The sequence below is a fragment of the Heloderma suspectum genome, chromosome 9 (assembly GCF_057233095.1).
Source record: "Heloderma suspectum isolate Gila_16-S chromosome 9, 16-S_ref, whole genome shotgun sequence".
NCBI lineage: Eukaryota > Metazoa > Chordata > Lepidosauria > Squamata > Helodermatidae > Heloderma > Heloderma suspectum.
The window spans coordinates 1,696,197-1,717,029 of NC_139466.1; the positions used below are offsets into that span (position 1 = coordinate 1,696,197).

The 20,833-nt window shown below is 54.1% G+C and overlaps 1 protein-coding gene across 2 annotated transcripts; it reads right to left on the reverse strand.

The window, feature by feature from the left end:
- Window positions 1-6,326: 6,326 nt before the first annotated feature.
- LOC146338306 (regulator of cell cycle RGCC-like) lies at window positions 6,327-19,199 on the reverse strand. 2 transcript variants are annotated; one of them, XM_084813438.1, is made up of 5 exons: window positions 19,101-19,199; window positions 16,082-16,240; window positions 15,299-15,385; window positions 7,734-7,796; window positions 6,327-7,226 (listed from the first exon to the last, which is right to left on the reverse strand). In XM_084813438.1, the coding sequence occupies exons 1-5, from the start codon at window positions 19,126-19,128 to the stop codon at window positions 7,219-7,221; spliced, it is 345 nt and encodes a 114-aa protein (XP_084669564.1). In that variant the 5' UTR covers window positions 19,129-19,199; the 3' UTR covers window positions 6,327-7,218. The 2 variants fall into 2 exon arrangements, with proteins under 2 accessions (XP_084669564.1, XP_084669565.1); XM_084813439.1 differs by lacking the exon at window positions 6,327-7,226 and having other exon boundaries at window positions 7,726-7,796.
- Window positions 19,200-20,833: the final 1,634 nt, after the last annotated feature.

Sequence of the window (20,833 nt, forward strand, 5' to 3'; positions counted from 1 at the left end):
TTTCAAAGATTTATAAGCCCCCTTTCAGGGTAAACTCTCCCTAGGCGGCACACAACAAAACCTAAAACCGCAGAACATATTAAAACAATAAGAACAATAATAAAGACAATGAGAAAATGAGAATTAACCATTGAAGCCAGTCAGTGCCACACACACAGCGGCCCCAGTAGAATCCTAGCTCAAGTATAGGCCACGGCAACCAATCAGCTCTTGAGGGTCTGTCATGACGAGGCCTGGGGCGGAGCAGTTGGAACAGAGTTCTACGCACAAGGGGTGCTACTGAGAATAATGATCGGGTTGCAATAGTATCTGCTGATGAGAATAGGTGTGATTATGTCCCCCTTTGCCCACCTCCGCTTGGGAAGCAGGCTGTGGTTCAGTTGCTGGCAGGTGATGGGAGGCAGTCACGGTCGTCTTCCAGCTTTTTTATCCAACACGGCAAGGGTTCCCATCTCCATATGAGGAATGACTTCACCTGAAGAAATTCTGCCTGTCGTTGCACTGTGAAGTACAGCAGCCATGTCAGCAAAAGTTGGCGAACCTGTTTGGAGGCAAGAGATCCAGGCAACACCAGTGCATTACCTCTGGGTCCAGAGTTGGTAACCCCAGAGAACGGCAAGCACGGGGCTGCGGGCTTATGCTCATGTGCCTGAAATCACGTGCAGCCCCAGAGAGCGATCCCTCTTGTCCCAAGTGGCTGGAGACAGCCTGTCCCCCTCCCGCCCCACATTTGATCCGTTCATCTTTATAGGCCTGATTCCCAGGACCGTGCACAGCCCACCCTTTTCGGCACAATGGCTGGCAATCGATGCATGGAAGTGACCGAGCGGGTGAGGGGGGCGCATGTGGCCCGTGGAGAGTGGCGGCTGCATGGTGTCCCTGGATGCTGCAGAGGGGAGGCCACTGCCCTAGAGGGAGAAGGGCTGTGATGCCTGAGCGATCCCCGCCGACCGGGCTGCAGAGGGCAACGGCTGGCCAGGCCGGCCCCACGTGGCACCCCCAAAATGGCTCTTCGTCCTCCGAATGGTGTGGCTTTCTGGGGTCACAACACAGTGTGCATGCGGGGGGGGGGTCAAAGGGGATCGGGCAGGGGCCTGGTAGCAAGGGAGGCTTCCCCTCCAATCTGATCAAGCGAGAGGCTTGGGAGTTCTAACTGCTTGATAAGGAAGTGAACTCTGCAGTGTGACAGATGCAGCTCCGTATTACTCCCGCCGATCCTCCATGGCCACCCTTGCCTCCTTGGGCCTGAGGGGCCGGCACAAACCCAGACTTCCATGGGCTGCAGTGGCTTCCCCGGGCAAGAGGCTGCAGGCGGCGGGCAACCCAGGGGAGACCCCGCGAGGCCCGGCCCGGCCCGGCCCGGCCGCGGCGCCTCCTCGCATCGCCCCGCCCCGGACGCCGGTGGCCCTCGCCCGCGGGAGCCCGCCGCGAGCGCGCGCCCCGGCATGGCTCCCCGCCTGAGGAGAGGGCGGCGGCTCACGGCAGCGCGGGCTTGCGAGCGGGGAAGGCCGGAGGCCGTCCGCGGGACGCCCGGGGCGGCGGGAAGGAGGAGCGCGCGGGCGCCGCGCTCCCCAGCGCCGCCGGAGGGCCGGGCGCGCGCGGAGGACGGGGCTCCCCCGGCCGCGGCCGGCTCAGCGGGCGTCGCAGCCCGGCACCCTTCAGTCGGGCTTCGGCGCAGAGCTGCCCCGGGCCTCTGGCGGGCTGGCGCGTCCTCCTCGCGAGAGGGCCGCCTTCACTCTCCGGCAGGGCTGCTCCGCCTTGGGGGCGGCACTGCAGCCAGCGCCCCCCCGCCCCCGGCGCAGAGCTGGCGGGACGGTTAACGCGGTTCCGCCGCTGGGTTGCCGCGCGTCAGCCGGGCGCTGAAGGCTCAGGAGCCCGCCAGAAAACGGATGCTGGCCGGTCTCCAGGGAGCCGCCTCCTTCCTGATGCAGCCGTCCTGCGGAGCGAAACGGCAGCCAGGCTGGAGACGGGCCCTGAGCAACGTGCTCGGGCGGGGGGAGAAGCCGCGGCGGCGGGCGGCGGCGCACCGCCAGCCCCTCGCTCCGCAGGCGGCGAGCGCAGGCTGCCCTGGGCCCGAGCTCCTTGTCTCGCCCCTGCTGCCCCCGCTTCAAGCGGGGCCGCCGTGGGCATCGGAGGAGCGGGGGGAGGACGCCGCGGTGGTGGAGCGGAGCCAGGGGCGAGGCACGGTCGCCGGCCCCAGCATCCTGGCGCTGCCGCCCGGCGGCCGAGGCAAGAGCTGCAGGGCCTCGGGCAGGGCCCCGCCGCCGCCGGAACCAGGGCCTGGCCTGAGGGCGCGGCCCTGGAACATGAGGCGAGAGAGCGGTCGACGCTGGGCCGCGGTAGGAGGAGCGCGGCCCTGTTCCAGCGGGGTTCATTGGGAGCGCGTGTTAGACGAGCCAGAGTCAGTGCTGGCAGGCCGGCCATTCTGCACCCCCTTTAGCCTCTTCCTTTGGTGCCCCAGTAAGGTCATCCAAACTGACCTGCAATCCCTAACGGAAGGCTGGCGGTCGCTTGCCTCACGGAAGTTATTACTCCCCTGGCAACAGCAGCCCATCTGAAGCCACAGACTCCCACAGACCCCTTGCTGGGGTTGCTCTTTGGAAGCCATGGCTGGCGTTGCCCCCTCTGCAGTCTAGAAGAGCGGGGACCCCCAGTGTCGGCTTAACACAGGAACAATTCCTGTAGGGAGTGGAGGGATACCCCAAAACACTTCTGAGCCCTGAAGAGGCCCACGTGTGGAGAGACCTTAACAAGCCCCGTGCTGCCTGGAAGGGAGCCCTCGGCCTGGCAGCCACACTCCAGGAGACAAAGCACCCTCCTGCCCACGCAAGCCGCTGCCCCAGTATTTTGCGGTCCTGGGCTAGAAGCAGAGAGCGGCGCAGCCCTCCCCACATTTGGCGCTTCAGTGTATTTGTAATGGTGGTGGTTGCTTGGCAAGGGCTCTGCTCACACAGCAGTGCTCGTGAGTGGCTGCCGCTCTCCGAGCAGCGTGACATCACCCTAGGCAGCCACAGGCTGAGGAAGTGGCTGGCCTCAAGGCACCCGCCGCTGCCAAGCACACAAGAGACTAGCAAGTCCAGTAGGGAAGGCTCGAAATAGATGCTGCACCCATCTGCACACTTCCCAGGCCGCGAGCACTCACGGGCCAGCCTTCCCGCCGCCATCTGCACCCCTTCTGCCAGAGCTGCCTGCCAGGCCTGCAAGTCCCTGGCCCTCTCCTCTGCTTCTCTGGGCTGCACCAGCAGGCCCATGGGGCTTCCTTGGCAGCCCCAGCCTGCTTGCTCACTTGCCCCTCCACTTCCACCTTGTTCCCTTGGACGGTTCTTCCCTCCAGCCCACAGCAGAGCGGAACCCCTCAAGCAGCATGAAGTTTACTGCTGAATCATTTTGCAAAGTGGTTTATTTCGCATGGGCAGGATCCAGAGCATTATTTTGGGCACAGTGAGTAGAGGGCTTGCGCATGGCCAGCGACATGCGGCCCTTTTCTTACAGCAGGCATGTACCCGTCAGGAGCTGCTTCTGAAACTCACACAGCGATTCAGAAGCCAGCCACGTAGCATGGGTGAAGGAGGGGGAGACGCAGCTGTTCCAGAGGCAGAAGTGACTCCCGCATGTCCAAAGCTCTGCTGGCACTCGGAGCTTGGCATACAGTTCTTTGGATCACGGCAAAGGCAATTGCAGGGGCGCTGATTGAGCAGGATGGCAAGTGTGACGGTCTGAACATCCTAGCATTCATTCATGTTACATTTTTTCCCCAGGGCCAAATGGTGCCTGTGCCCCTTGGCAGATTTCTGCTTTTGGGAAGCCTGCTCTGGTCTTTTGCTTCTATGTTCCCTTGTACGTAACAACCTTGGCCCTGGGTGCTCATCACCCAGTTCTAGCCAGTGGACTGCATGCCTGTGTGGGAAAATGCCACGTGGACCAATACTGGCCATGTGAGATTCTGACTGAGGACTAGCCACAGTTCATTCACAGACTTTTAGGCTTCCTCCTTCCCCGCGGGGAGTAAATTCTCACAGGGTCCAGAGCAGAGCATTTTCTGGGGCAATGCTGCAATGTTCAAAGGCCCAGGTGGCCACCTTGCCGTTAGCATTTTTGCACAAACCCAAGGCCCATTTTGTTCTCCCATGCCTTTTCAGTTGTTTTACTCTTTGAATGCTCGCCTCCCATTTGTATTGGCGGTATTTCATAGTTTGTGTCATTTGACTGCAAAATCACCTGGAGTGCAATACGCAAAACCAGTTGCATTACTTTATTTATAATGCCACAAGGGGAGTGTGAGAACTGCCCTGACAGGCCGGACACAGAGGTGTCCACATGCCAGCTCGTTAGCTGTCTTGGTGGAAGAGGTGCAGGTGCAAGAAGAACCATGGACCAATGCCTCTTGCCACCCCTCCTTGCAGCAGATCTCTGGCTGTGAGAGTAGGGGGCTCTGGGGAGCAGCCATCCATCAGACTGCAAGGAGGGGAGGCCGTTCTGGGCTGGATGTACCAACTGGAAGCTATCAGGAGGAGGGGAAGGGTGGTCTTTGCCCCCTGACCAGAGGACCCAATGAACCAGGTGTGGCATCAGAAGCTGGCAGCAAAACCTTCTGGAGTGCAGTTCCAGCATGCTTTTCTCTTGAACATCCCCATCTGCATCCCTACATAGCAATAGTTCTAAAATCATAGTATTGGAGTTGGAAGGGGCCACTGAGGCCATTAGGTCCAACCCCCTGCTCAGTGCAGGAATCCAGCTTAAATCACCCCTGATGGTTGCCCCATCTCTGCTTGGAGAGCCCGCCACCTCCCTCGGCAGCTGATTCCATTATCCGACTGCTGACCACTGAGAATTGTTTTCCTGACATTCATCCAAAACCTGCCATCCTGTAACTTAAGCCTGTTATTTCATATCCTACAGTCTTGGATGACTGAGAACAGGTTGCGTCCCTCTTCTGTGTGACAACGCTTCAGGAACTCGGAAAGTGCTATCGTATTCCCCCCTCAATCTTCTCTTCTCAAGGCCAAGCACACCCAGCTCCTTTAACCTTTCCACATAGGACTTAGTTTCTAGTCCCTTGGTCATCTTTGTTGCCCTTCTCTGAACTAGTTACTGTGTACAGTTCTGGTCACCACACCTAAAAAATCTTATTGTAGAAGTGGAAAAGGTGCAGAAAAGGGCAACTAAAATAATCAAGGGGCTGGAGCATCTCCCCTATGAGAGAAGGTTACAACAGCTGGGGCTATTTAGTTTGGAGAAAAGGCAAGTAAGGGGAGACATGATAGAGGTCTGCAAAATGATGCATGGTATGGAGAGTGGGTAGGGAGACATTTTTCTCCATCTCTCAAAATACTAGAACCCCATGGGGTCATCCTGTGAAGATTATTGGTGGGAGATTCAGGACAGATAAGAGAAAGGACTTCTTCACACAGCGCAGAGTTAAACTATGGAATATGCTACCACAAGGTGTAGTGAGGGCCACCAATGTGGATGGCTTTAAAAGAGGGTTGGACACATTCCTGGAGAAGGCTATCAAGGGCTCCTAGCTCTGATGGCTATGTGTTACCTCCAGTACCAGAGGCAGTGAGCGTATAGCAGTTGCTGGGGGACATGGGCTGGAGGGTGCTGTTGCACTCATGCCCTGCTTGTGGGTTCCTGGTCGACAGCTGGTTGGCCACTGTGTGAACAGAATGCTGGACTAGACAGACCCTTGGTCTGATCCGGCAGGGCTTTTATGTTCTTAGTTCGTTTATCTGAATCCTTCTTCAAAGGAGGTGCACGGACACAGTTTTTGAGGTGGGGTCTGGCCAGTGAGAGCCTCATGTGGAGCAGAGTGGTAGGCAGCAGTATTGCAACTGAAACTCTCCCCATGACCCGAGTTTGATCCCAGTGGAAGCTGGGTCTCGGGTAGCCGGCTCAGGTCAATTCAGCCTTCCATCCTTCCGAGGTCGGTAAAAGGAGTACCCAGCTTGCTGGGGGAAAGGTAGTCACAACTGGGGAAGGCAATGGCAAACCACCCCGCTATAGTCTGCCATGAAAACGCCAGCGCAAGCAGGTGTCCCTCAAGGGGTCAGTAATGACCCGGTGCTTGCACAGGAGGAACCTTTCCTTTCCTGGCCAGTGCAGAGTAGAGTTAAACTATTACTTCCCGTAATTTAGAAGCTATACTTCTATTGATGCAACCTGACATTTTGTTTGCCCTTTTTCAACCACCTTACACTGCTAACTCATATTCTACAGGGATAAGCAGGTGGAAAGCTTAGAACCACTTAGAACCTAGTGCTTTGGCCCATCCCATAGAGTAGGCAGTGCACGCTGTGAAAGCTAGATACACAAAAAGAGTGAGATTTTCTGCAAAAACACAATTTATTTAAATAGTTGCATACATACCTGCTGCCTCCTTTAAAAGGAAAGGGAAGCACAGGCTCATCAGAGATTCCTGCGTGCATTGGAACAGGAACACACACACACACACGCACAAGCACGGGAAGTAATTCCTTTGTCTATGGTTGCAGGAGTGGGAAGTAGCTCTTTTGTTTATGGTTGAGGGAGGGGGATGTGCAGTTGCAATGTTGGCTGCCTCTCCTCCAGTTTTAAGTTGTCCCAGCAAATGAAGAAGGGCCACCTGGGTATATTGGTCTGGCCTGAGACGCCATGGAGGCACCTCTGCAGACAACAGGAATCCTACAAGATACCAAGCCCCACAGTTGTCCATCCCTCCATGCAGAGCCTGCCGTGGCTTTTTAGCCTTTCCCAGTGGGGAGGAAAAGGACTGTTGCTCATTCTCACCTACAAGTTAATTTTTAAAAGTATGTACATTTTTTAGAAGATGTCCTTGCCTTATCATCAAGGCAGAATTTTAAGAAAGAACCAGATGGCAAGAAGAACTGAGAAAGTGGCAAGTCATTAGAATAGCCCAACTAGCTTCCTGCCTTTACAGCTGGACTCGAAGCTGGGTCTTAGTGATGATGAGAACTCCACTCCAGGCAGGCAGGCAAGCCCCACGATTATTCGGCTTCAGCTCCTTCTCCGAAGAGGAGGAGCCCCTTGCGCCCCATGCGGGTGGAGATAAGGGACAGCAGGAAACCAGAGCAGCTGCATCTGAACCTGCGGGGCGGGGTAGGTGGGCGGGTCTGGTGCTGCAGAGCTCCATTTGTCCTGCCCATACAGTAGGAGAAGGCGCAGCAGAGAGAGGATTCAGTCAGGACACTCATCTTGAGGTGACAGGAGCATAGCAACTCATATCTCTGCAGGAGAAAGGAGGGGAAGAAAATGGTCAAAGAAAGCAAAAAACAAATCCAGAAGAAGCTCCACGTCTCAGACAAGTCTCCTCAGCAGGCCAGGATTCATAACTGTCAGCTCAAATTGTGAAACTCAAGCACATTTCACAGCAGAAGGCAGGACAGACTGTGTGTGGGCGCACACAACAAGAGTGGGGATGTGTGTTCCTCCTGTATGGTGTGCACTCAACACATCAATGTCCTTATTTCAGCAAGTTTAATGAGAACAAGGCAGACCAGACGGATTTTGTGAAAAGGTGTTTTCTCCCTTAAAATCTATCAGATGATTGTTATAACAACTCTTTTGAAATGGCAGTAAACAGACAGCACAGCATGGCAGCCAAAGTATTTTCACCAACTGCTTAGCTTTGCATTACACAAAGCGGTAAAACTGGAAGACGTGAGCAGCGTGGCGGAAGCCACATCTGCCTCTGCAGCGAGCAGGGGCCAGAGCAAGGGCTTCATCTCACATACCTTCCAGCACTCTGTCCAGGTCTGCAATGAATTCCTCCAACTCGCGGGTGTCTCCAAGCTTTGCTATGGGACAAAGATGTACAAAGATGAAAGTCAATAAAGTTTCAACGTTAGGATCTGAAATTCAGTTCCAGAGAAGACACTGAAAAAAACCTACATTAAAGCTTTGATCAGAATTATTTTTACTGCCTTAAAATTAAAGCCAGTAAAGGAGCTTTTTAAAACTGCAAATCAAGGTGATGGAGCCCAATGGCCTGGCTGCTGCGGCATCACAGGCACGGACTGGAGTCTTAGTGTTGCAGAACCCAGAGTCAGAGAGACCACGGAGTGAAGGAAAAAGAGATTCTTTATTTAACGCGCGGGCTTAAGGCTGGAATCATTTCCAAAGAGCCAGAAGCCCCGAAATACATCAGCACATTGGTTTTATAGACATTGTGACACATATGAAACGGCTCCTCCTCTCCCTCCCACGTGGGGTTGCAGTCCTCAACATTTCTTCTCCTAGCACTATTGTTTATAATACAAGAACTGGGTTATAGGGTAGCCGTGATAAGGAGAGAACAGCAGAGAACAAGATATACAATTGTATGACCTTTGACAAGACAAGGAATTCCTGTGTCTCGTCAGCTTACAACAATATATTCAAGGGAGAAAGAGCTCAGCAAGAACATGAAGCATGATACTGCATGAGGCTACTTAGTCTGACCCCCGATATGGCTGCTACATTCCCCCCTTAAATGCATAATTTAATTACAATTATAGCATTTTTGATAACTATACAAAGCTTTTTGTGACTTAGCCTCTTGTTGGGCTATTAGAGCGTAGAGGGCAGCAGTTTTACTAGCTGAGACATAAAACAGATTGGTTAGACAGCTCATAAGACAAGGAACGCAGAGACATAACAGTATCTCTATGAACAACACTGGTAGAATTAGGATGAACAATGCTTCAAGCCAGCTAAGATCTGGAAGCCAAGGGGTCAACTAATTGAGCTAATTGTTTTGTCTTATTGTTTTGTTAGCTACTATATTGTGCAGCTTGTTGATCTGTTCATCTACAGCATTGCCATTATTAGTTAAGTTAAAACAACAGAGCTTTTGGTGTGTCTCACAACTTAAATGATGAAGAAGGAAGAGGTAATCTATACCAGCTTTATTTTCTAGAACTGCACCTCTTAGATCACGCAACTCTTTATTTAACAATGACAATGCTCGTGAGGTGGCATTTATGCTTTTGGCTAAGCTGCAAGCTAACCGGTTGATTTCTAGACTATTAGCCAAGGCTAAACCTGGAACCCCAACCAGTGACATTGTTAAGGCCAATTTTTCTGAGTCAGAATATAACTGCACATGACTATTACAATTTTTAGTTAGTTGGAGTGCTCGAGGCTGCCGTTGACGGATTTTCTCGGGCTACAGGGGAAGAATTGGCACCAGTTCAATTGGCGGCTGAGGCAACATGGGTGGTTATTAGACAAGTTGGCAGGAATGAATGACCAAGTGCGGGAACCACATGTCTAAAACCATCTATGAGGCAAAAGTATGTGGGCATCATTAAAAGATATGTTTTGAATTTTATTACAGTGGAAGGGGGGCAGGGATAGCTTTGTATTTTCTGGAAAATTTTTGACAATTAAGCATTCGTGCACACGTAGCATTTGTTTCAGCAACGATGGGGGTGCATAGAGTGAACTCTGTAGGGGGTAGGATCTTTGCAACCACGCCCCAATTAGCATTTTGGGAATAAGTTAAACTTACACTATAAACTCTTAACATGGTATCTTTTTGAATTTTTCCAGGATGTCTACAGATAGGTATTAGGCAAGAGCTAATAAGCCTGTTTGCAGGTATACCTCTTGGCAAACAAAAATGTTTTACTCTCGTGATGTTAGCCAGGTGAAGCCAGTAATTATCAGCAAATCCCTGGGACAAACTTTTCTTTCCAGGGGCAGACCCCCCTTTTTGCACCTTATTAAGGAAACACAATGCAACACTACTAACACTACAACACGCATGTTTGATCTTCTTTGGGATCTGACCATACGCAGGGGGACAGTCTCCCGGTGTGTCCACAGTAAGGGCTAGCCTGAGTCTTCTTACTGCTTTTTCAGAATGATTTTTAAAGGATTTTCAGGATTTCTGTTTACAGTCTACTCTCTCCCTCTCGCTCTCTTGACTCATGTCCAATGTATCCAGGGTTTAACTTCAGCTGCTTTCATAGCTGCGGGGGTGGGAAGTATGACAGTTTTCAGTCCTCTCCATCTGGGAGTCAAAGGGTTGTTTTTCCCTCTTTAACTCATACTTTAACTCTTGGTTGGAAAGGATGAGCTTCTGTGATGGGAATGGCTTAATTTTTTAAGACAAAGCGACGCTGGGCTTGAAGAACTTTGCTCAGTGTTTGGACTTCTTGTTTAAGGCTAACGTTTGCTTGCTTTTGATGCTGCTCCAGTGTCAATTATGAAGTCAATGTCACGGCCCTTCACAGTCAATGTCACAGCCCCTCTCAAGCTGTCTCCCTCTTCGCCCATTCTGGCCCCTTTGGTTTTCTCCTTTGTGTATTTGATTCATTTTATTTGGGCATTCATGCCACTAATGTCTATCTTGTCCACACTGGGCACACTGGTTCTTTTTTAAGAATCTTCTGCTTTTGCCAGGTCTTTTTCTTTTTTCTTTCATCCACGTCTTCTTGGGCCTCTGGGTTGAGGGAGGTGTACTGGCGATAGGCATCTGAAAGACGCTCCAAGTACGCTCTGGGGCCTCGGTGGCACCTTGCAGCACTTTAGACACTTTGGTCATATTAATTGACTTCTTCATACCTGCCTTCATGGCTTCTAACAGCAGGGTTTGATACTGGGTGAGGCGCTCTAGCCCCACTTGTGTTTTGGGATTCCAGCGAGGGGGGGATTTACTTACAAGGAGACTTTATTGGGTAACTTACAGCACACAGGCGTACTTAATGGTTGGATCAGACAGCTTCTCTGAACCACGAGCTATTGGGCTAAATGGGTTTTTATACCATACATGTTACCCATGAGGCAGCACAACACTAGCAAGCATTTTCAGCATAGGCTAGAAGTGTTTGGTTCTCAGGCACAGCTTCCTGTAAACAACTTCGCTTCCCAAGGTGCTTGATAACACTTTTATTTATTAGTATGGGAAGATAAATTTTTTCTCTTTCTTTTGCTTTCTTTTTCTTTGCTGATCTGCCTGTATTGCAGATCATGTTTCAAACTTTTTATATAAAACTTTCTGATCTATGCACCAGCCTTGTTTTTTTATTTGTCTTTTTCAAGTTAAACTCACTTACTTAAACCTTTCTGCCTTACACTAGTCCCAATGACACACATTTGGGATAGGCTCTTCTTCTCCTTCTAGTTACATTTTCTTCATCTTAAAGAACTATTACATTATTGTGGCTACTTTACCCCAGGTAATAAGCTCCAGGCACAATCAGCTGCTTTTAATTTACCCTGGGGGCAACTGTGGCCATGCTTCTTTTCTACAAATGTTTTTTTTCTTTGCCTCTTGCCTTTTTTCTTCTTTTTTCTCCCTTCTCTATCTGTCTTCTACTTTCTCTATTTCCTTCTTTTCTACTTGCTTTTGTCTTTCTTTCCTTGTCATCCATTGGGAACTACACTTAGTATTATTTGGAGTTGCAACTAACACTAATCTGCAAATATCACATATATTTTATGATATCCAAGAAATCATAAAATATACACAACAAACTTTTTCTGCAATTTAACACAATGAATGGAAAACACTTTTTGCATGGTAAGGCATGATGGAGCAGATCCAGCAATCATACTGCTCTTCTGGCTGAAAGCTCAGGGCCCATTAAAATCAAGGGACGGGCATACTTACACACGCAAAGAGTTCTAGGTCACCATTTTTGCATCGGCAACTCTATGCTGCATGAGTTCTGGCAGAAGGAAATCTAAAAGTTATAGATCAAACTCAGCCTGCTGTACACTGAGCTGACTACAAACATAGACACACGGTCCACAGCGATGAGAGCTCAAGTTTATCAAAAGCTTCACAGCACTGTCCATGGCAAGTCTTTGACAATTTAAAATTTTAGTTCATGTGCAGAGTGTCTCTAAAAAGCCCAGATGATGATGGAGGCAAACAGAGAAGGCTCTGGGCAATGAAGATGCAATGTTTCCAGCAAAGGCTCTCCACTTTTGCATCAGTTTAAAAAGGGAAAGTGTGGCCCTACACCCCTTCTGACAGACAAGGGCCTTTAACTTTTTAGCAAGGCCTCTGTCTAAACAGAGCGGCACAGCTCAGCTCTCTAGCCATGACGCTTTAACCTGGGCAACTCCTTTGTAAATTTTATTTTACTTCTGTCAGGTTCTCTCACAGACATTTTAAAAACTTAGTCTTTTTTTTTTTTTTTCCTTCTAACCTGGTACACGAAAGCACTGAAACACTGAGTGCCAAAACTCAGGACGCTGGGGGGTGATGGGCATCGCCTTATACTTGCATTTTTCAAGCAGCCATTAATCTTCGGGGAGGCGGTGGGGTGATTTGCAGGACTTCAGAGGCAAGCTTCTCAGTTTGTTTGTATTTGTAGATCCCAAACTTAAAACAGGACACGATGAGGTACAGGGCAGCCAAATTCTTGCTTTGGCACGGGCAACAAATAACTCGGGTCAGCTTTCTTCGCGGGGTTCTCAAACAGGAAAACAGTCTTAATTTAAAGTTGTAACATCACTGACAGCGTCAGCCAGCCAGCTACACAGATCTCATTGTTTTTTTAAGACAGTTGCTCCAGTATCTTTTCTTCTCAATCAGGTTGGGTCTCCCAGCTTACGCAGTTTATTGCAGCTTTCAGGAGCATGGTAGTAGCGTGATTTTGGCTTGGCCAGGAACATGCTGTCTGGTTTCTCGGTCTCTTCAGCACACACACTTAGGCACTGGACACTCAAATCAGTGAGATTTCTTCATTGCAGGGAATCCCACGGCAAAAGCTTAATGGTTACGCTCTTCAGAAATCATATAGCTGATGGTCAGTAGCTACAGGCTCTGTGCAATTCTAACACAGTTTAAAGCTAAACACGGTTACCTTGACAGAGATCTTCAACCTGGTATTTCTACTTCATTCTGCTTTGGGACAGTCTTATGGCACACTTTCCACTCGGAGAGGGGTCTAGCCTGTGCTCTGGGGGCTGATTCTTCACCTTTATTTTCTATTTTGCCTTCATCTTCTGGGTCTTCATTTTCAGTTTCCATTTCTTAGGGATTTCATCTCGATTAGGCGAGGTGATGATGTTGTACAACTCAGAACGTTGTGGGCAATTTTCCTGCCCCCCCTCTCTCGGCGCGCTAGGCTAACAGCTACTTCTTCGGCCTTACACTCTCACGCTCCCAGGCTTTGTTAAAAGTCAGACTGTCCAGCGAACATTTTTCTAATTAACAGCCTCAGATCTTGTTCTTTTTTTCCTCTCAGCTCGACCTTGAGCTTTTTGCTGTTTTCTCTTTCTATTCTGAATCTTTTTAAAAAAACCTTTTTCCTTCTTTGTTTGACATACATCTCAAGGGGGTACAAGGTTTGCTTCCCCCACCACCCATACCCTCCCTCCTAAATTGAAGACAGACACAATTAGGGAATGGGAATTGGTCAGTGAGTAAGGGGTCTCACTGGCCGACACAAGAGGATTTTTCACACCACGCACTTTGCTACTGGCCTGGGCACCCGGACGGTCAACGGTATGCGTCAGAAACCGCAGTAGCCACTCACACAATCATCAGTCTCTCCACTACATCCATATGTCCCTGCCACCCACTTTTCCCACTTTTTACCAGAGCGGAAAACGGCTTCCCCAGCTTCCTCAGCTTCCTACTGAGTACTGGCATGCTGCGTACTGGCGCCCACTCGGGGGTGTGATCAGGCCCCCCTTCTACCCGCAAGGAGTAGGTTCTTTTGTATACGTATACCACCAACACTGACCTTCTTCATAAGGCGGGGCCCTCTTTTTTTCTGCCCAGTGGCCTTTCTCCCTAAAGGCGGGGCCCTCTTTTTCCCATATACTTGCCTTTCTCCTGAAGGCTTCCAATGTGGGTTTCAACTCAATTGCAGCTGCGATACAGGCAGGGCTCAAGTTCCTTTCTCCGCTTCTCAAGGTTCTCTTGCCGCTCACTGCCGTTTGGGCGATCTCGGCACAGGCTTTCTCCCATTCACTCGACAAAAAGGTCGGTGGCGCCAAGAAAGGGAGGCATGCGCCGAGCTCGTCCTCCTGGTGCGGCGATCAAGAGCAGGCAACTGCCACCTGTCTGGCTCAGAGCCTGCCACATCCGAGTCACGGCACCATTTATGTTGCAGAACCCCGAGTCAGAGAGACCACGGAGTGAAGGAAAAAGAGATTCTTTATTTAACGCGCGGGCTTAAGGCTGGAATCATTTCCAAAGAGCCAGAAGCCCCGAAATACATCAGCACATTGGTTTTATAGACATTGTGACACATATGAAACGGCTCCTCCTCTCCCTCCCACGTGGGGTTGCAGTCCTCAACATTTCTTCTCCTAGCACTATTGTTTATAATACAAGAACTGGGTTATAGGGTAGCCGTGATAAGAAGAGAACAGCAGAGAACAAGATATACAATTGTATGACCTTTGACAAGACAAGGAATTCCTGTGTCTCGTCAGCTTACAACAATATATTCAAGGGAGAAAGAGCTCAGCAAGAACATGAAGCATGAGACTGCATGAGGCTACTTAGTCTGACCCCCGATATGGCTGCTACATTAGGACACATGAACCACAGTGCTGTATTGCCCCACACACAGATTTGCACTTTGGAAGCAGTGACAGATTTTACTTTCTTGGGCTCCAAGATCACCGCAGACGGTGACTGTAGCCATGAAATTAAAAGACGCTTGCTCCTTGGGAGGAAAGCTATGGCCAACCTAGACAGCATAGTAAGAAGCAGAGACATCACCTTGCCGACAAAGGTCCGTCTAATCAAAGCTATGGTTTTCCCAGTAGTAATGTATGGCTGTGAGAGCTGGACTATAAGGAAGGCTGAGCGCCGAAGAATTGATGCTTTCGAACTGTGGTGCTGGAGAAGACTCTTACGAGTCCCCTGGACTGCAAGGAGGTCAAATCAGTCCATCCTAAAGGAAATCAACCCTGAGTGCTCATTGGAAGGACAGATAATGAAGCTGAAGCTCCAATATTTTGGCCACCTAATGCGAAGAGAAAAGTCCCTGGAAAAGACCCTGATGCTGGGAAAGACTGAAGGCAAAAGGAGAAGGGGACGGCAGAGGATGAGATGGCTAGATAGCATCACGGATGCAATGAATATGAACTTGAGCACGCTCCGGGAGAGGGCGCAGGACAGGAAGGCCTGGCGTGCTATGGTCCATGGGGTCACGAAGAGTCGGACACGACTGAACAACAACAACAACAACAACATAAATAGGAGGCATCACAGTGACAAGTGATACTAAGGACTTGAAACAGAGCAGCCCCCTCCCCAAAATTACATGGAGAAGGGACTTCGGCATCAGGCCGCCCCTTAGATCATGCGCAGTGTTTTTAGCCAGACTGCTTTTAGCCTTACCTCTGGAGTCAGATGCAGTTGTAACCGCTGGAGTGTTGAGGTCCTCCTCACTGGTGTTCAAACTGCTGCTGGGAGATGGGCTGTTGCCTGCAAGAGAAGCCAGTGGAGATCCTAGAAATGCCTGACTTTCACAGTGGTGCATCCCCATCGCCCCAACAGCCAGGAGCAGGAACTAGCCAGGGGTGCCCCCTCAGCCCTGATGCAGCTCCTGATGGCGAAGTGGCCTCTCCTACCCTCCTTCCCCTGGAGCAGGCATGTTTTAACACGGAATGCAGGTATGACACTATGTCTGCCCACAAGTCTGTAACCTCAGCTGCCACTTGAGACAAAGTGTTCATAGTGAGCAAAAGGGGCAGGGGGCAGAGAAAATGGGGTATGTATGGGGAGATTACACTGGACCATGTCCACCATCCTTATGATCACGACTGGCATTTCCTGTAGCCTTCCTGGACCACTGAGGCCAAGAATAGCAGTACAGTTTCAAGGAAGTTCAGGACATGTTTTGAACACAGCATCTGATCCCAGCCAACTTGTGATGGATTCATGTGCCTGCAGTGAGCCAGCTGAATTACTCTAAGTTTGCCAAAGGCCATGAAAAAGGTTTGTGCCAGCTCTGCTCAATACCCAAGTGATGTCAAGAGTGGGAACAAGGCTGTAGCCACAGCCAAGGACCTCCACCACAAAACCAGAGCAAGTGGGGAACAGGAGGAAAGGCACACAATGCCTCCCCCCCCTCCCCCCATCATGATTTCTCAAATGGAAAGAATTCACATTTGCACTCACTTTCTGAATCATCGATGCCACTGTCATACATGCTAGGGAGGGTCCTTTTCTTTAGCTCCTCCAGGTGTTGCTCATACTGGGAAGGCTCTCCCTTGTCAAAGTCCTGAACCACTTGGTCAAACTCCGTCAGGAAGTCATCAAGGTAGTCAGTGGACAGCACTGTAGACGGACACGCATACGCACACCTCAGCCAAGCACATGGTTCCTAGGCAGCAGGTGCCAGCACATGTGTTGATGCCCCCCCCCCGAACACCCCAAGTCTTTGCTACAAAGCTTGGAAGTCATAGGGCACCATCGCCCCTCCTACACTGCTGTTCCCATGTTCAGCTGCTTCCAGAAGTCATCCTTGGTTTCAGCTGAATGCTTAGGATATTGTTAACCAACAGGGGAGTAAATGCTTGACTTATTTTATTTATTTACAGCATTTATATACTGCTCCACATCTAAACAGATTCCACAGTGACTTGGGAGCTTCCCAGAGGCATTTGGCTGACCACGGATGGAAACGGAATACCGGGCTAGATGAAACTTTGCTCCAACCCAGCAGGACTTATGCTTATAAGTCAAATAGCTTCAAAGCAAAGTTAGGGTTTACTTCAGAGAGCGAGAACACATCCTGCATCACACATTTAGACCGAAGCTTCCTCTGACTGAGAGGGTAAATCAAGAACGGAGTACAATGTGGGGCTACTGTACTCCCAAGTCATTGCTGTCTCTGACAAACCATCTCTTGCTCAGCTCTCCTGTGTCTTGAACAACCGCAGGTCCAGATAGTGACCAACTCACCATTCCGGAGATAAGGAGGTCTTCCGCCAGGGAGAGTTCACGGAGCAAACCCGGGGCAGAGATTTCAGCCTCAGCCCAATTTAGCACCGAGCTTCCCTTGCTAGAGCGCTAATTACGGAACAGGGCTGCCCCACAGCTAGCTCTGATGGAAGGCCCGCCCGAGAGCTGGGGGTGCTGCGTTACAGAAGTGCGTGCGAGAGGGAAGATCGTGCCCATATCTGCTGCGATCGCAGCCCGCCCCTGTTCCAGGCACTCCCGCCACCGCATGCGATCGGAGAACGTTTGCGTGGCCAAGCCAGCACAAGGCCTTGAGACGAGGCAGCCCGGGGGGGGGGGGCACAACACTGCGCCCACCCCGCGGTAGCCCTCTCCAGAGCAAGCCCCCTGGGAAAAAGGCCGCCCTGCCGGCTTATCTTTCCATCCCCTGGTCTTGTTGTCCGCGCAGCAGCGCGGGAGAGGACGTGCTCAGACATTCGGGTCTTTGCGCTCGTGTCCCTGGGAGCTGCGGGCGCGTGCACGTGCGCGCAGCAGTCCCCCTTCGCCCCCCTGCCCGGCGCGAGAAGGGCTGGCGGGCTGGCTCACGGCGGACCTGCCGGACCTACCTGAGCAGCTGGGCAGAGGCCATTCTCCCGCGAGGGAAAGCGAGGGCCGGCTCCCCACGCCCGTCGCCTACCCCGGGGCACGCACGACTCCCGCGTCGCGAAGACAAGCGGATGTGCCGCTGCCGAGCAAGGGTTCGGCGAGCGCGCGCTAGGCGGGGAGAGGCCGTGCCGCCTGGCGCGCGCTGCCCCTTCTCTCCGTGCGAGCGGAGCGGCGCCCTCGCCGCGCCCGCCCCCAGCGTCCGTTTCTTTCGACCCCGGGCAGACGCGAACCAGCGGCGGGCAGACGCTCCCTTGGAGTTAAGCGTTGCCTCTCAGGTAGCAGGGGAAAGGGGACCCCCCCCCCGTTTCCTGAGGAGAGGCTCTTCCCCAGCCCCTCTCTCAGCGGTTCGTTCCTGAGAGAGCCCAGGAGCGCTTCCAGACCAGGCTTTAGCGGCACCAGAGTCACCCACGGCCGTTTACGGGGGTTCCAAGACGGCGCCACCTTCTCCTCCTAACCCACGCGCGTTTTCACACCACGTCTTCCACCTTTCTCCATACCACAAACAGTCAATCGTGGGGGGAAAGACAGAATTGCTGCACGAAGCCTTCCGGCTGTTCGCGCTAGGAGCAGCCTCGGTCTGGAAGCACTCCGCGACTGGGAAGCGCCGCTTTCTTCCCGCAGACATTCACCGCACATCATGGCTACCTTCCCAGCTGTTTGACGCAGATGTCAGGAAGGTGGGAGCCAACGCGCGTTATCCGCCGGTGTCAGGAAATGCCGCGGGCAACTCGGAGGGGTAAGATCCTGGCGCCCTGAATGGTGATGCCTTGTTGCACGTGGAGGTGTCTAGCCTAGCAAGGCAGGAGCGCCTCGGTCAAGACTGCCCCACGGGCGAGCCTGGGCATCTGGGTGCGGTCTGCCACCCTCCCACACGCAACCCAAGACTGGGACTTTCCAGGAAGGAGGCGGGTGGTGGTGGGGAGACGAGGTGAGTTTGAAGGAAAGGGAGAGCCTAGAATAGACGGGCATTCCTGACCGGGGGGTGGGGGTGGGATGCTACAAACAAGACGGGCCCGCCCCAAGTGGCACCGTGCCCACCAAGGCCAGGAACAGCAGCAACCGCTATGGTAAGGGCTGTCTGTGGAGCCTTTCAAGAAGAACGCCCTTAATGAGGGTAGAGCTCGGACAGTCTCCGAAACCTGGGCAAGACGTGTCTAGCCACCACAGCGCCAGTTAAAACAAACGCCCCAAACAAAAGAGAACAAAAGCTGAGAAGTTAGATTATCCACAGTCCGAAGCTACGTTTAGGTGTAATGAATTTAGTGTGGCTCGGCCCAAGGGCTGATGAAATAAGGGGCATCGTTTGGTTACTAAATACCAGGAAGCCCGTTATTTCAGAGAGGTTCTCTTCGATTCTCTTTCGGGACAAGCCCTAGATCGACATGTCCTCGTAGGGTTCCCTCGCACTTCTGCCCCCCTCCCCGAATCAACGCGTGGAAACAGCGCACAGCGACAGAAGCGCCGGACGAGGCATTCGTGAGCACATCCAAACCAGCTCTCCCGAATCGGGATCGCCTCGCATATCGCGTGCGCGCGCGCGATCAAAGCGGCTCCCCAAGACGAGGACCGCGGAAAGGAGAGGCGGCCCGACCTGCCGCGCTCGCCGCCCCGGCCTCCATCGTCGGCGGGCCGCGCAGCGCCTTCGCTCGCGCCTCCTCGCCGCGCAGCGCCGCTCCGCTCCGCAGCCCGCGGAGACGCCCCGGCGCGGCAAGGTTTTGTTCTCTGGCCGCGCCCCTCACGCTGACCGCTGGGCCAATCGCCGAGCGGGCGGGCGGGCCCCCGGCGAGCCGTCCCCGCGGCTCCGGGGCGCCCCAGCGAGCGGGGCGGGGGCGCGCGCGGCAGGCGGCTGGTCCCTCGGGGAAAGGCCTGCCGGGCGGGGCGGGGCGGGGCGGGGCGGGGCGAAGGTGCCCGGCGCGTGCGGAGCCCGGCTGGCCCACGCTTCTGAGGCGCCGCAGGGCGCAGCGCGCCTTGCCCAGCCTGGCGCCCCCGCGCAGCGCGGCCCTCCCGCCCTGGCGAGCGCGGCCCGCGAGGCGCTGCCGGGAGCTGCTGCCCGAGACGTCGCGCCCGGTGCCGCCCCTGCAGAGGCGGGAGGGGCGCGCGGGCGAACGGGGCGCCGAGCCCAGCCCGCGTGGGGGCTCTCGCCGCACCCCCGCCGGGGGGGAGGCGGCCGCTGAGGCTGCTTGCGCTCCTGTCCGCGCTCTTCCGAGGAGCAAGCCCCGCCGAGCTCGACGGGGCTGGCTTAAGAGGAGACACGATGAGCGCGCGTGCGGGCTCGGGGCCCTCGTCCTCCGCGCGATTAGCCGCAGCGCCCCCTGGCGGGCGAAGTGCGCGGCGGCAGCGGCCTGCGCGCCGAGTCCGGACCGACGGGGCTCGCTCCGCGGCGTGGGAAACGCCGCACTTCGAGCGCGGCAGAACTGGCGGCGGCGCGGCTCAACTGTCCCAGGGGAAAAGGGGGCCGGGAGGAGGCTAGGAAGCGGCGTGAGCGGGAAGAAAAATCGCACCTTCCCATACCGGGAGTCGAACCCGGGCCGCCTGGGTGAAAACCAGGAATCCTGGCCGCTAGGCCACACGGGGGGCCGTGAGCAGCCGCCCTCCCGAGCTCCTTTCTCGCACGTGCGCGCTGCGCAACCTCGCTTCTGCGCGGGATTTCAAAGACGCAGCGGCAGCTGGATGGGAAGAACTTTGCCCTGGCTGCCAGCTGCCGGCGCTGCTTAAGAGAACGGCGACGTCAGGCCACGAGAAACGAAGCCAGCCCCAGCGGGGCGGCTGAACAGCGCGCCCGCGTCCAGCGGCAGCGCAGCCCGCGCATCAGTTGCTGGCGGAGGCTGTCGGCTTCCCCGCCTGCTCGGAGTTCCGCGGGGCATCCGGCTGTCCGCCGCCGGAGACAGACCAGTGGGCTAGGTGCCGCGCCCTTGGGCGCCCCCGAGCCGGCGGGTCGCGGCGCGCCCGAGTCCGCGCGGGCCGGCGGCTAAGGGGCGCGGGCGCGAGAGGCCGGGGCGCCCTCCGGCCGGCGCTGGGGAGGGGAGGGGCCCCGCCCGGACTCGCCCCGTGGGGCGCGGCGCCCGCGCGAAAGCGGCAAGGGCAGCCCGCCCCAGCCGGCTGGGCCGCGCTCCGCCCGCGGCGGGAGCGGGGCGGCGCACGCGGCGGCGCCGGCCGGACAGGCGTCGCGCCGAGCGGGCCGCCCTGCGCGGCTGCGCCCGCCGGGGAGCCCGCGCCGAGCGCCGGCGGCCGCCAGAGAGGCCCGCGGGGCCGCGCCGCTGCGGCTCGGCAGCCCGGCCCAGCGCGCCGAGCGGGCCGGCGCCCCGGCGAGGCCGCGCAGGCCTG